Here is a 17,016-nt window from a genome sequence, read left to right as displayed (position 1 = left end):
TAGAAGCCAAAATGGCTCACCTATCAATAAAGAAACATTTTTAAAAACCAATACTATCAAGTGTTGACAGATACAAGAATGAAAGGGCATTCACACTGATGATGGTAGTGTAACTTTTCAGTCTTTTTTGGATGGCAGTATCTGACATACTTAACATGAGTACACTTTTTTTTTTAAGACTTATTTATTTACACATACAAGAACTGGGGTACAGGCCAGAGGTGGGGGGGTGGTGAGAGGATTCACCAGAAACAGAGTGGAGAACAGAACAGGCAGAACAGGTGGATTGACTGAAATACACTGTGGAGGGGAGCAGCAGGCAAGTCAGGAGAGGTCTGCTGTGCCATGTGGGTAGCTCCCTGGCTGGGGATCGAACTCGTGCTGCAGTGGCTGTGGACAGCTTCATAGGTTGTGTCTTAACCCCTTGAGCCACCAGGGAGACCCTATGAGTACACACTTTTTAATATTTTTCTTCATAATAATGTTCTAACTTGTAAGCCAAGAGTGTGTGTTAAGGATGATCACCACAACACAATTAATAATAGTAAGTATTGTTAATAACCTAAATGATCACACTAGCTATGGTATATTCATACTATGGAATATCACATAGCTATTAAAAATTATATATCTGTATGTACTGATGTGTAAAGCTTTATGTAACATAACAAATTTAAAAAAATCAACTTGTGGGGAAATATATAGCACTAATTCATTTCTGTTAAACACAACATGAATTGGTTATATCTGTGTGTACATATACATATATGTACATATATGTGTATATGTATCTGTACATAGATGCACGAACATAGAAAGGGATTGGGAGGATGCCCACAAAACTGCAGCAGTTTACTTTGAGGGCGAGGGTGGGGAGAATGGAGACCTTTACATTTTCCTCTGAATACTTCTGCATTATATGAATATTTAAAAGAATATCTTATGTGACTTATCATATAATAGCAGTTGGGGAAAGAAAAGTTAACAGATAGACACATAGGGGAGAAGGAAGAATATTATTTTTTCAACTTAAGCTGAAGCATGTAAAAAAGAGAAACAGTGCCACCAACACGGAGAGCAAGCCTGACACAGCTAGATCTTGGTGTTCTCCTATTGAGCATAAACAATTTCACAAAACACCAAATGAGATAAAGTAACTCTGTGAGTGAGGAATCAGGACAAGATCAATCCATAATTATAGCCAAATACTGACAAAATCAAGAACACTGTCCAAATCAAAAATAAATAAAAAAATAAACTTCTCTCTATTCTGGCATTTTTACTGACTTCAGCTTCCCCCCATCTAGATAAGATATATTATGATACCTAATGATGTCAAACACCACTAACAATCCAAATGCAGAGCAAAGCCCCACTTCCTTAAAATCTCCCCAAAATTACCTAAAAGAAGGTCTAATTCTTGGGTAGGTCTTTCCAAACACATTCCTGAGACACTGTCATCACAGATTCCCATGGTATAACAATAATAAATCCAGTTGTTTCAACTACAATTGTGTACCTAGTAATCTTTGACTGGAGGGTTTTGGCATATGATAAATAATAGAATCTCCAATCCAAAGAGGTAGGAAAAAAAGAAAGTAACCTGAATGTTAACTATGAAACAGAAGTTTCTTAGATCCTACTTCATTATTTACTCCTTAAAACAGGAAAAGTAGTTGTTATTCCTATTTCATAGAAGAGTAAGGCTAAGAAATGGTAGAATGGGATTTAGATACAAAAGACTTCAAAATCCCCTATTTTCTCTTTTTCATGGAATATTCCTCCCACCTGATACTTGATCACCAAATAGATATTCAGCAACATTTCAGGTAATATAAATCTTGCCTTCTCTGAACATATACTTAATAGCAATAAAAGTACTTAACAGCTAACATTTCTCAAAAACAGATTATGTGACAGGCTATATTAAGCAGTTATCTAGTCCTCACAAAACTGCATAAGATAGGTATTATGTTTTTATAACATAAAACATGAGACAGATAGGACTCAAATTTAGGTTCACAAAACTCAAAGTGCAGGCTTTTAGCCATGAGCTCAACCAGTTTCCTAGATGAAAACATTTTAAGATTTAAACAAAACAGATTATGAAATAATGTGCAAAACAGTTTCCTTGGGATGAACCCTCAGGTTATATCTCCAGATTCTTGAGAGAATAAGTTTACTCTCTATCATTACAGATATATCTGGGAGAAGGGAGGATTTAAGTACAACACTATACATAATGTTCAGGAAATATTTTTAAGTCAGAAAAAAATTTTCCTCAAAATCAGATAAAACGGCAAATTTCTATGTGTAGAGTCCACATGGTACAAGACAGACTCCCTTGCCAAGGTTCCAGTTTCATCACAAAGACTTTTGATAAAACTTCGAGAGACTAGAGTTTTAACTTTGTCCTTTTCAGTAATACAGTAATATTCTATACTCATGAAACTTTATTTTAAACTTCAAACCCTACTAGCTGATGACTCTAGGGATAAACAAATTGTGAGTTTTTGTACCATACTTATAGACTGCTGGTAACTTACCTTTGCCTACAAATTTAAGAGACCAATTGAGTTTATTTAATATGAGCAGAAAATTTCTTAAAATATTATGATATTTGCACTTCATAATATTAACTTTGTCAGTAATTTATACTCCTAGGAAATCAAGCCATAAAAGGTTTATTTAAGTCAGCTATAAAAGGAACAAGTTTGACAGGGTTGAATTACCTTTTGGTCTGTGGTTCCCAAATTCACCAAGAGCAGGGACTTTAACAGGTGTTGCTGAATTTTGAATGTTCAGCACACTGGGAGTGGCAGTAGTAGAGTTAGCCTTTGGTCTTTGTCTTGGTGCAATTGAGGTTTCTGTTGGTCCAATGGTATCTGTTATTCTACAACAGAAGAATATATTTCATTCTAAACAATGGGATTATTGTTAATTTATTGTCTGTTCTATAAAACATTTGTTTCAACAGATATGTTTTAATTATTATTGTTGATGATTTAGTCCTCTTGGCATCTTCCTACATCTCATTCTCAAATATTAAATGCCCATCGAAGAGTGAAAGAAACAAACACACACCTTTTCATAAGCTTTTCGATAAAACTGAGAGCCACTTTCTGAATCAGACAAAGAAATAAAAATAAAAACAACAAATAACAATCTCCCTTAGCTAAGACACTAGGCCTATGAAAGAAAAGACAGTATGTACCCTAGTTCATGGAAAACCAAAGTAAGTCTAAACTTGAACAGCTGATGCTACATGCGTAGATTCAACTTCTAGAATCTGTAACTTTGCTTTGCTTAGAACACTGAGTGGAAACTGTATGAAACTTTTCCCACATTAGGGAAAATCTGTCACCACAGATTCCTATGCTATAAGAATAATAAATCCAATTGTTTCAACTACAATTGTGTACCTAGTAATCGTTCACTAGAGGGTATTGGCATATGACAAATAATAGAATCTCCAATCCAAAGATGTAGGAAAAAAAAGCAAGTAACCTTAATGTTAACTATGAAACAGAAGTTTCTTAGATCCTACTTCATAATTTACTTCTTAAAACAGGAAAGGTAGCTATTATTCCTCTTAAGTCTGTGGACTTAGCCCACAGACTGGGGAGTCAAGTGATAAGCATGGTTCTGAAAGGATGATACTGAAGATAATTTAAGAATATGCAGACATTTGCTTTTCTCTTTCAAAAAAAGACAAGAACAATCTTTTACTGGTATATTTATTAACTTTTGTTTTCTATGAATTCAAATACTTTTTCATAAAGTCAAATGTTTACTTGTCAACACAATTGCAATAGAATCTCTTTATCAAGTGCCATGCCACATTTTCAAGTTATTTGATACTTACAAATTTTACATTCACATGACTTATCAACTTTATATCTGCTGTTTACAGAAAGTCCTGTGTACCACAATTCTAAGGCCTTAGTTATTTCCTCTATCTGTATGTACCACAAGAGGGAGCTCTGTTAACAACTATCTGTGAAATAATGAAAACTGAATCAAATGAAATTGAATCAAGAGTTCAGAAATTATAGAAATATACTGTATATATTTTCTAAAAATAACATTTATGTTTTAGATGGGATGGTGTTGATACAAATCATATAAAACTGACTAGAAGGCAACAGATGATTATGCATAGAATCAAATATATCTTAATTTAATGATAATCAAGTATGCATTGAGCTGAGTTATTTATTAGTGTGGAGCTAGTAGTATCATGAGTTTCATGTAGGAAAAATTCTACCTTAATCCTAATATTGCTAGAAAAGGCTTCAGATAGGAACTGCAGATAAAAAAAGAAATGATTTCATTACAGTTGAGGAAAAAAAAAAAAAGAAAACAACATTCTACGTAAAGCAGCAGAAAGAAAATGCCTGGTCAGATTAAGCAAAAGGAATATACAAACTTGAGCAAATGAAAGACTGAATAACTGCTGTCATCCATGCTGTCATCCATGTCATCCATTGCACAGCCTCATCTGAACTGTTGCAACAGAGCTACTTTCTCTACTTCCTTCCTTTTCTTTCCTTCTCATTATCTCCTGAATGATCTTGATCTTCCTGAAACACAGACACTCTCTCTTCTTAAAATCAGTGCTTATGAACATACCGCCTATCATCCAGAAAATACACATCAAAACCACAATGAGATACCACCTCTCTCCAGTGACAATGGCCCAAAAAAAAAAGACCAAAGGTTGGCAAGGGTACAGAGAAAAAGGAATCCTCAGTACACTGTTGGTGGGAATGCAGACTGATTCAGTCCCTAAGGAAAACAGCATGGAAGTTTCTCAAAATATTAAAAATAGACATACTATGATCCAGTAATTCAACTTCTTGGCATTTAACCCAAAGAAGGGAAAATAAAAACTAATTTCAAGAGATATGCACTCGTATGTTCATTGTAGCACTATTTATAATAATATTAAAGTTATGGAAAGAACCTAAGTACTCAGCAACAGAAGACTGAATTAAGAAGATGTAGTACAATGGAATACTATTTAGCTATAGGAAAAAGAACTCCTGTCTTGTGCATAACATGGAGTAAATTGGAGGAAGTTATGCTAAGTGGTAGGGATTATATGCTAAGTGGGTAGATAAAGGTATAGTGATGCCCATCTGAGGAGGCGTGAACCTACTCTTCTGAACCATATACAATGATGTAAGCCAATGTTATTTCAAGTAAATTAATTTTAAAAATAAAACTTTTTCGGTATTTCCTTTCCATTTAAAGATATGTCACATAAGTTCACAAGTTTAACAGTCCCAAGAGCAAATTCAGATTTGGGAAAGCTAGAAGGAAGCTTTTATGAAGCAAAAACTACCACATATTGAAGGCTTGGCAGATGAAAAACATGTATAAAAATTTGAAAGCATGTAAATAATGAAACTAGCTAAAGATTTCTCCACATACCCTCATTCTAAAAATGTCTTTTACATGAAACAAATCTTCATATGAATTTTTAATATATTTTTTCAAGTGTTTCATTGGTACTAATAATAAAAAGTAAATTAGTATTAGCTATTTCATTTGTTTATTATTATACAGCTAAAACTTGAAAGTATATTCAAAGCATCATTCTTGTTAAGTTGACTGATGCTTTCTAAAATACATACATATTTCAAGATTTAATCATAACAAAATATTTTTAAAAACATAGTAAAATTCAACTGACAAGTGCTATAATACTGCATAATTATCACTCAACTATAATAGCGTTAATAACTATAGCTATGTCATAAATGATATAGTTGGTTATGCTGTATTCATGCAAGTTAGATGTTAATTCCTTTGTCTCTTAATCCAGAGAACATTATAAAATTCAAATGAGTGGAACCTCCCTGGTGGCACAAGGGGTTAATAAGCACAGCACTATGAAGCAATCTGCAGCCTCTGCAGCACAAATTCAATCCCTGGCCAGGCAGGGAGCTACCCACATGGCATGGCAGACCTCTCCTGTCTGGGACCGCTGCTCCCCTCAGCAGTATATTTCAGTCAGTCTGCCTGCTCTGTTCCCCACTCTGTCTCTGGTGAATCCTCTCACTCCCACCCCACACCCCTGGCCCGTACCCCAGTTCTTGTATGCATAAACAAGTAAATCTTTAAAAAAAAAAAAAAAGAAAAGACAATGAAAAGTATATCATGAAAAAAAATCTTTCAAAAAAAATTCAAGTGATTGAAGAGAATACAATATAAAAGAGCAGCGACCAAGAAATTTCTCTAAATGCAATACAACCATATGATAATATAAAAGGGCATCCCTGGTGGCACAAGGGGTTAAGTCTCTGCACTGTGAAGCTAACAACAGCCAATGAAGCACAAGTTCGATCACCGGCCAAGGAGCTGACCCACATGGCACAGTAGACCTCTTCCGTCTTGCCTGCTGCTCCCCTCATCAGTGTATTTCAGTCAATCTGCCTGTTCTGCTTCTCACTGTCTCCCCCGCTCATCTGGCCTGCACCCCAACTCTTGAATGCATAATAAAATAAATCTTTTAAATATATATGAGACAACTTTTACACTTAAAAAAAAATGAGAAAAGCAATCACTCATTAATAAATTCAAGTTCTCATCTACACAATGCATATCAAACATATTAAAGCAGTAAATAACTGCTAGAATAATAATTTAAAACATTATGATTTCCATACTAGTCTTAAAAGTATTATCATTATAACCATTCATTATAAACTGCACACATTAATACATATCCTAAATGTATACTAGAAAACCTAATAGTTTATGAATTTAGAGACCTCTAAAATAGTTACTGACGAGCTACATTTTCCTTCTATAACTGAAAAAACAAATTACTCTAGCAATAAATGCAAAACACAAAATTTCATGAATTAGAGTAATTATATGATTAAAATAATGAAAATCCTCCCCCTAATGAAGACCCAATATAACATCACCAGTTACACGATGACTTCTTCATTGATGAATGAGTTCAAATGGGACAATGTCAAACTATATTTAACACAAAAAAACTTACTTTGTACTTGTTATCTCAACTCTATACCACATACAAGAAATAAAATTTTTTGTGGGTGAAGATGACATTTAATCAACAACATTTATTAGGATTAAAACTAAACCTTTTTTTTTTTAAAAGCCTCTTCAAATTTCTACATAGTTTTACCTACCTGGTTTTCATTTGGCTTTTCCTAGCAGCTGCTTCACTAGCGGTCATAGGTTCAGGAAGAGCTGAAGGAATGGAAGAATTCTTGGAAGAAAAAATAAGTTTTCATTTTAATTGCAGAAAGGTTTATTAAATGCTATGGATATATTATTAAACTTGAATAGTGCTGCCTGTGAGGAATCACTAGTTTCAGCTCTTATATCTATAGTGTTCACATCATGCTTGCCAGGTCTAATCTGCAAAGATCACTGCATTTTATACAAATGTCATTTTCATATTCGTGGACTATAGGAATCCTTGGAAAATAAGCAGAACTAAATATTACAATCACTTGGATTATCTTGGGTAAATCTTGGATAAAGAGAAAGATCACACTTGTAAAATAGTGACTATTTCACATTTTAGAAAAAGTAGCCTACAACCAAGCATATGAGTTTACTCATATGTTGTTTCTACATAATGCAGATAACTTTCATGATACAAGAAGTATTGAAAACAAGAGTAGGGCCTCCCTGGTGGCACAGGCAGTTGAGCGCAGCACTGTGAAGCTGTCCGCAGCCTCTGCAGCGCCGGTTCGATCCGGGCTAGCCTCGGAGCAACCCACATGGAGCAACAGACCTCTCCTGTCTCACCCACTGCTCCCCTCAGCAGTGTATTTCAGTTAGTCTGCCTGTTCTTTCTGTTCCCCACTCTATCTCTGGTGAATCCTCTCACCCTCCCACGCATCTGGCCTGTACCCCGGTTCTTGTATAAAAAAAATAAATCTTAAAAAAAAAAAAAGAAAGAAAGAGTAGAAGATCTGACTCATATGTTTATGCTTTATATTATGTTTGCCTTATAGTGGTAGTCAAATGTCTATTGAATGAAAAGATAAAAATCTATAATCTAATGTCAGAGTTTCATTAGTAGAATGTCAGAACTGCATGACTTTCAGTTTCAACAGAGAACATATTATACTGACATAGCAAGGGCTTCAAAAATAAAAAGGAAAGGTGCTTAATTTCTTTTTTTTTAATGGGGACTAAGTTATTCATAAACGAAAACCTAAAAGGATCTTAAAAAGTTGAAAATGATTTAAAATCAGTGATAATTCTAGATCTTATTTAAAATTCACAAACTTGTCATTCACAGATCATTTGAGAACAGTGTGGACATGAAATTAATTCAGAGCATTTAAATGACATAAGCTATTACCAACTCAATGCCTTCCAAGAACTAGGCACTGGGTTTTCCATTTATTAATTGTAATCTTCACAATTACTATCCCTGTTTTACAGAAAAAGAAATGAACAACATTAAGTAACTTCCAAAGTATACAAAATCAGTGACTCATAAAGAGAGAGTTGAACCCAGGTCTCTCCATTTACACCTATGCTTATTACACCAAAGTTAACCAAACTTACTCATTTTACAGAGTATTCAGTGACTCAGTAATTTATGACATCCCTAGAGATACACCCTCTCAAAAATCTCAGTCTGTTTTTAACAGTTAGACCCAAATAACTTATAGTAGTTTGTGTAAAACAGGTATCACTATGTTTCTTTGGAAAAAGCAGCGCATATCAAGCATATGAATAAAGAGTTGTTTCTGGACAATGCAGATAATTTTTATGATACAAGAAAGTCTAGAAAATATGAGCAGAAGACCTGTGTTTCCCTTGAATATACAAAATGACAGGCAATGACCCTGTGTCTACTGTAGCTGCCCAGGGCACTGCGGTAAAGGTTGCCAACTGTGGCTTATTATCAAAAATGCTAATCACAAACACACTACTAGACCATTTTTATAAAGTACCTCTGGAAGTACATATTACTTGCATATGATGAAAGAGATTATTAATTCTACATTAATTAATAATTCATAATTGAAAGACTACTTACATTGATGTTGGAGACTGGACAATCCTTTTTGGCAAATTTAAATGCGAAATAGGATACTTGAAATATATCAGGTCTATGCTCTGGGTCTGGTTCAAGCATGAACCCTGCAAGAATAGTTCAAAATGTTAAGAAGTTTCACTGAATACCAAATCTATTTAAGGGAAACTCAAAAAGGGGATGCATGTGTGCATATGTGTTTATGTTTGCATATGCAAATGCATATAAAATTTTCACTCTAAGACCACTAATGATTCTAGCAACTTTGCTAATAGAAAATAGAGAAACTGTTATTTTTTTTAAATTTATTTATTTGTGCATACAAGAACTGGGGTACAGGCCAGAGGTTGGGAGGAGGGAGGTTTGAGAGGATTCACCAGAGACAGAATAGGAAACAGAGCAGGCAGACTGACCGAAATACTGTGCGGAGGGGAGCAGCGGGCGAGTCATAAGTAGTCTGCTGCTCCATGTGGGTAGCTCCCTGACTGGCAATCGAACTCATGCTGCAGTGGTTGCAGACAGCCTGGTAGGCAGCCCCCCTGCGCCACCAGGGAGGCCCAGAAATTGTTATTTTACATATAAAATTAAAGCATTATCCTAAGCTAAAGGAAAATCTGTCATATAACAGCACTGCAACAGAAGTTATGAATGCAAATACAAATATTACTCTAAGAAAGTGAGACAAGACAAAAAATGAGTTTAGAAAACAATGGAGCATTATTTTAAAAAGTTCCAAGACTATGTGGGGGTCCTTATTTCCACTACTATCTAAAATACTTGTACTAATTTTTAAATGTTCCTGAATCAATGAGAAGACCAAATTTGTGTAAAAACTATTTAACAAAATCGTACTAGGTTTACACTAGTTTTCCAAAACATGTCTTTTCTCATACTGATGCTAACAATACTCATGACAGTCCTGTATTTCAACATGCTATTCATGTCATATTTAGAGCTATGAGCAGAGTTTTATGTTTTATTGGTTATGGTTGGTTCTAAGAATAGATTTCACACTAACATTGATTGAACAGCATTGACTGAAATGCTTAACCTGTAATACAACCAAAATTACCACTAATATTTGTCTATTTCCTGGGCCTCTTGTAATTTAGAATTTTACAAGAAAGTTGACATTTACACCCAAATCTATACCTGAAAAATTCATATTTTGTTAAGGCAACTTCAGGTTTTAACTCTGGTCCACTGATTAACTCTATGTTTTATAATGTTCAAATCGTTCTCAAACCTATTTGGAATGAAAAATTTTACAGAAGATAATATTCCAAAGTTTGTCAATAAATTATGTTTAAGGAGATCAAAGTATATAATGACCAAATTAAAATTAATTAAACCTTCCTTTCAAATTTAAGTAATAGTTGAACAAATAGAGTGCAACGCATCTCCAACAGCATAATAGATTTAGCTGAAAACTACAAGAAATTTTTTACACTTGATCTTAGCTAAAGGCCGAGAACCAATCAAGAAAAGTTTTTAATCAAAAAGAGGGCACTTAATTTATGCACTTAAAAAGGCTGACATTTATCACTTATAAAACTGATTTTTTAATTATTTTATTAAGTCTCAGCACTTTCCGGCTATTACCACTGCAACCTGAGTTTGATCCCCCCAGCCTGGGAGCTAACCCATATATGGCACAGCAGACCTCTCCTGTCTCGCCCGCTGTCTCCCTTAAAAGTGTATTTCAGTCAGTCCACCTGTTCTGTTCCCCACTCTGTCTCTGGTGAATCCTCTCCCCCCGCCCCACCCCCGCACGTCCGGCCTACACCCCAGTTCCTCTATGGATAAATAAATCTTTAAAAATTTTTCACAAATTTATGATTCTATTTTTCTACTCAAACAATTAAGTTTATTTAGCTTTTAAAAATCTAATTTTAACAGTAACTAATTATATAGGCTGAAGTGACAATATAATTTAACTATTAAAATTAATATAGTTTAAAAAAACTAAGATTTTCTTTATGAGAAAATTAGTATTAATAAAAGAATAAATGGCTGAGAGACAAAAAAGACTTTTAAAAATCCAGGGATAATGATGTCATTTAAGAGATTTGCAAGTTGCATATAACTTGGTCCTATAAATGTAATTCAAAAATAAATGTAAATCAAAAATTTAGTTCTCTGCTTTCTACCCATCAATACAAATAAGCCAACGAGATCCATATTATGAATCATAATATTCTTAACACAAAAATAAGCCAGGTGCTATTCCTGATACTGACAGCAAAACATAAACCCTCTTTTGTATCTTTCTAAAATGGCTCACAAAGAGGGAACTATACCATAAAGAACTTGTGAGTGACATAGGGTCATGTCTTAAACACTCCTTCTGTGAGGACCAGTGACATATTACCTAAATAAAGGTCAGTACAAGAAATTCCATCACACATGGTACAAGAATACACTTCACTGATATGTCCTAATCTAGGAAAGTTTTTTAAATATCTAGAGAGGAACAGAATGATCCTTCAGGCAATCCTACACATCTTTTCTTTTGGAGTAGATGAGAAGCATTGAGGGGAAATAAATTTGAAATTTTGTTTTCTAACCAATATCTATATAGGTAATTCTATCTCTCAGGTTAAGCATTGCACAATATCCTCTAATGATTATGTTAAATCAGGCAGTGGGCAGAACTGCTATCACAAGCAAATGAAAGGGCCTCTAATTCCCCTTGCTAATGTTTCCATGAGGGGCAACATTTGGAATAGCCAGTTTAGTTGGTCTAACTGTATTGATACCATTTTATGAGACATAAAATAAACTTAAAAGGTCATGACTAGCATTCATGAAACTTGTTTCATGTGTGTGTGTACCAGATCCTAACTATAATGTGTTTTTAACTGAGGATCAGTCAAAATACTTTGAACACCTCTGTGCTAATGACCTCTCCTACTAACAACTTACTCATTTCTCTCCAAAGGGAAAACATATTTTTCTAATAGATGGGAAAATAGAAATGAGCACCTATATTCATGAATCTCTGGTGTTCCCTCTTTCAGAACAGTTTATTCTCAGGTCATACATATGTTCTTTGCAAAACCATGTTATGCAAGTGGCCTGCTTCTGTGGAGAAAAGCCAATTGTTTTCCAGTATACCTATACCAAATACCAGACAGGGTGTGAGTAAATTTGGGGAATGAATATAGATTAACAGATCCCTTTAGCTTCAGATCTACATATTGTCTTATAATCTGTTTTATAAATACCAAAGTTGACAGATTTATCTAATGAGCTCCAACACACCATCTTTGATTTGGTTCAAAATTCTAAGTTTAAGAAGCTAAAGTCCACAGGTAGAACATCCCCTTCCTGAATATCTGAATATTTTTATCCTAGATATTATCAGTCATTAAAAAAAGAAAAAGAAAAAGATCAGTAAGATGTCTTTAAGCATTTAGGGCCTCCCTCGTGGCGCAGGCAGTTGAGCGCCGCACTGTGAGGCTGTCTGCAGCCTCTGCAGTGCCGGTTCGATCCTGGCCAGCCGGTGAGGGTCCCACATGGCAAAGCAGACCTCTGCCATCTCACCCACTGCTCCCCTCAGCAGTGTATTTCATCAGTCTACCTATTCTGTTCCCCTGCTCTGTCTCTGGTGAATCCTCTCACCCTCACACATGTCTGGTCTGTACCCCAGTTCTTGTATAAATAAATAAATCTTAAAAAAAAAAAAGATGTCTTTAGGCATTTAAATAATCTCCCAGAGAACTGGTTGCAAAACGTACTCCTAGATTACTGAATGATGTAATCTGGAGTGCAGAGGTATCAGCTCTAATCCAGCTAAAAACTAAGTCATAGCTACCAAAAATAACAACTTCAGATTTTAAAAAGTTGGTCCAAAGTATTTTCTCTGACAACAGTTAAAATTCAAATCTAGATTTTTTATTAACTCCTACTTCATAACAATAAAACCAAGTCATCTATAAAAATATACTCTTGAGGAAAAGGAGTAGATAGGAATCCATGTGTCCAGTTCCTCCAATAGTGAATCAGAATGAGTAAGTTAAAAAAAAAAAGAGCTAGACTACACCCTTGTATACTCAACATAAAATGATCAGAACAGTTCCATTGACCCCAATTCTACTGCAAGTTGACTTTTGAAGTTGACTTTTAAACAGCTAGTTACATAGAAATGAAAGATTATTTCCCTCCTCATCCTAATTACATAAATCTTTCTATTGACAGAAATACCACTAAAAGAACATGAGGACACAAAATAGTCTCAGCTTTGAAGGTTAATGATTAAAGCATTACAATACTGTATTTCCAACTGCTATAATATTTGACTTTGAAACTTGTGTCAGGCAACTGAATTATGTTTATACTAATAATGAATAGAAAATATACCATCCTATACATATTCCATCAAAAAATGCAGCTAAAGGAGCTGTTGCTACTGTAATAACAGACAAGTCAAAATATGGTTTAATCGAGCACTCAAACTAAACAATTAAATAAAGTAGTTCCCAGTTAAGTTACATGAAATGATGGATTTATGCCTGTAACCACATAAAAGTTAAACCAGCATCCCCAATAAAACAACTAAACAAATTTAATAGAAACATATTTTGGATAGAAATTGGAAAAGATTTTTCCTGCTTAAAATTCATTGAACTTTTTCTTCCTTCCATAATGATACTTTTTCTCTCCCACAAACTTCCAGTTTTTACTTAGAGTAATTTACCCCAAAAGAGAAACCCATCCCAATTCTGTAGCAACAGTTTAAGCATTAACTTATTATTTTTATCTGTTAACCTATGGAGATTATTAGAGAAACTTACATTTAGGTATACAGAGAAAACATCTGGATTCTTTGCAATTTTATCCGATAAGTGTTTCACATGACCTGTTTCCCATTACCTTATTTTGGGGTCTCCGTTTGCTTTCACAATATGTAAAATTATATAAAAATATATAATGAATGATTTACATTGTTCTCAAATATATCTTGCATTCAGGATATATTTGAAATAAAATGTCTCAGAAAACCAGGAATAACCTAGTTGTGCTCATAATTTTTGAAAGTGAAACTTCTAATTGCCCACTGTGTATTCATGGATTGTATTTGATTTCATATATTAACATAAGATAATGCATTAGAAAGATATATATGTGTTATACATATATGTATATGCTTACATGAAAAAAAATTAATAGTTGATGACAAATGTGCTCAATCATAAGTATAACAAATGGCATCAAAAAAATGCCAGGATGGTATTGAGAGTGTTCTGGTAGCAAGCTCTAGAAATTAATAAGAAAAGCCCTCTCTCTACATTTCACCAATTACTATCCCAGAACCAATCACCGATAATCGTCAGGAGGAAATTCTCTTATTCTCTGAATTCTGTCTTTTCCAAGATTCATTAAAATGTCTCAGTTTTGACATAGATGAAACAAGACTGGTCATAAGTTAATAGTCACTGAAGCTAGATGACTATTACATGACAATTGTCTATAATGTTCTGTCTATATTTGTGTATTCTTTTAATTTCCACAGTAAGCTTTAAGTGTATTAAAACTAACAAGCACAAAACAAGGGGGTTATAATTGTACAGGGAATATAAAAAATAAAATTTAAATAAAATGTGGGGGAAAAAAACAAGCAAGTTCTTGATTTCCCACAGAAAACAGGTATTAACATAAATTTAACCCCAATACATGATCCCTAAGAGCTAAGACATAGAACCACAAAGGAATAGTAAGTGAGCAACCCAAAAACTTCTAACAAAGCTTTTCCTGTCATTCACTATGAATCACCATATCAATGCATAAAGAAAAAAGGAGAGAAAAATAATATTAATAATCACACTTAGAGGCACATTCTGGAATATGATATAACTTTATAGTAAGCCATTGGTAGATCCATTATTAACCTGCAAAACCAAGATTTGCTCCAAAGCATCTGAAGAAATAGATCTCTGTAGGGAAAGTACATCCTAATGGATATGACAGCAGATATTCTATCCCTAACCCAGAAAATAAAAAATTATGTTAGTTTAGAAAGAATTGTAATAATGATATTAACAGTAGTAGGAGTTATTAAAGTCCATCTCTTTTACTGAGTACATACATGTGCAAAGAAATCCTTTTCATTATTCATCCAATTTTCAAAATAACCCCAAGAGGATTTTTAATATGATACTAGAGTGAGATTGAGATAAATGAAGTTACCCAATATTCTGTACCAAGTAAGTGACAGAGCAGATGCAAGTTCAGGCCATTTCACTCCAGACTCTTTGTTCTTAATTCCTAAGACATACCTCCTTAAATACTCACTGTACAGCTCAGAAACTGAAGTCTAGGCAGTCAGCCTTCATCACTGTTCATAACTATTCAGTAATCCCATTAGTTATGCTTCTCATTCTCCTTTAAATGTCCTCAAAGTTCTTTTCAACCCTTAGATACATATAGAAAATACTTCTCTTCTGAACCTTAATCTATCTTAATTACTTTTTTATTGAAAAGGTGAACAGAAACTAAGTTTAAAGAAAAATTCCAAATAACTGAATCTGATACTTTTAAGAAGAAAAGTCTGCATGGAAAACCACAAAATTATTAGTCAAACTGAGCTTTATAGACACTAGGCAATAATAATTACCCTTGAACAAATTAGTGAAATAAAAAGTATATCCAAATACTTATAAACCACAAGTCAAGCAGTTTTGGTATGGCTATTGTTATCAAAAATCCTGAGTCATATATAGTAAGATGCAAGCAGTAAAACTATTAACACTAAGAAGAAATAGATCTTTCTAATGCTTTATCTTATGTCACTATGGGCAAGCAAATACAACCACAAAGACAACTGACAATAAAAAGTTTCACTTTCAAAAATTATGAGCACAGCTATGCTATTCCTGGTTTTCTGAGTGCAGGATCTATTTGAAAGCAATGTAAATCATTAATTACAAATTTTTATGTAATCTTACATATTGTAAAAGCTAACAGAGACACCGAAATAAGATATTGTGAAATATTTAAAAGATCAAAATGCAAACAATCCAAATGTTTTCTACAAAATGTCACAATATATGGTTAAGTTTATTCTGCTTTTCAAAATTTGTACATTACTAAGCTTTAACTACAAGAGAATATTTTAAACTTTAACCCATAAAAATCCTTGACAGTAGATAAAAATACCAAGATTTACTTGAATACTTTTCTTCACTCAACCTTGTTTTTATTGTTGCCTATCTCTCAGAATAAATTTAAAAACATTAATACATAGTCAAGTTTATACTAACTTTAATAAAAACTGAAATCTGTACACTTATTGACAAAATAAAGGCAGTGCATGTGATACAAGTGAAAATGTAGTTAACCAGAGTCCAATTATATCCTAAAATTGTTAATGGTATTTAAGCTTTTCCACCTTCTCTTCACACACATATACCCACAAAAATTGGGGGCATTGGAACTAACACATACACAAAAAATAAGATCTTTCTACTGAAAACAAATTAAATCATGAATGAGGGTACATACTGTCTAGTCTCTCATATAGTTATTTTCTAATGAGAATATCCACTCTCTGCAAGACACACACCCCCACCAAAAAAAAAAATTCCTCAGTTCAATTGTGACTAAAACATACGTAACAACAAAATAGTTCTACAGCTACAATGATTTACAACATAGGCTTTGATAAAAGGTTAAACTTCAATTAGCTAAACAAGCAACAGTCAAATTTCTCAATCTATTCTTTGAGTACTCCAATTAATTAGAGTTCTTTTGTGCTTTTGATGCCCTAAGTTTTTAACATGAAGGGAAAAATAGCTGCATAAAATAGAGTGGATTAAGGATATAATGTTTGTTCAGATATACCCTAAAGATATGTTTGCTCTTTTGAAGATATTCACATTCTGCAAAACAGCAGTGCAAAGGGGAGGAAGTAGAAGGGGAAGTAAGGTGGAAAAGTTCGTGGCACTGGACCTTTCATGGAGGCAGTCACACTC

The 17,016-nt window shown here is 33.8% G+C and overlaps 1 protein-coding gene across 2 annotated transcripts in view; it reads right to left on the bottom strand.

The window, feature by feature from the left end:
• BMP2K (BMP2 inducible kinase) overlaps positions 1-17,016 on the bottom strand; it is a 106,128-nt gene that overhangs the window by 33,228 nt on the left and 55,884 nt on the right. For both annotated transcript variants that reach the window (XM_037529839.2, XM_054688130.1), the window contains exons 8-10: positions 9,047-9,150; positions 7,170-7,249; positions 2,733-2,893 (exon numbers count right to left, since the gene is read on the bottom strand). In XM_037529839.2, coding sequence (XP_037385736.1) covers positions 2,733-2,893; positions 7,170-7,249; positions 9,047-9,150 — 345 coding nt within the window. The remainder of the gene's footprint in view (positions 1-2,732; positions 2,894-7,169; positions 7,250-9,046; positions 9,151-17,016) is intronic.

This window comes from Talpa occidentalis, unplaced genomic scaffold (assembly GCF_014898055.3).
Source record: "Talpa occidentalis isolate TD23 unplaced genomic scaffold, MPIMG_talOcc4v2.1 talOcc4.6, whole genome shotgun sequence".
In the NCBI taxonomy this organism is placed as follows: Eukaryota; Metazoa; Chordata; class Mammalia; order Eulipotyphla; family Talpidae; genus Talpa; species Talpa occidentalis.
This window is presented reverse-complemented; position numbering and strand designations above follow the sequence as displayed.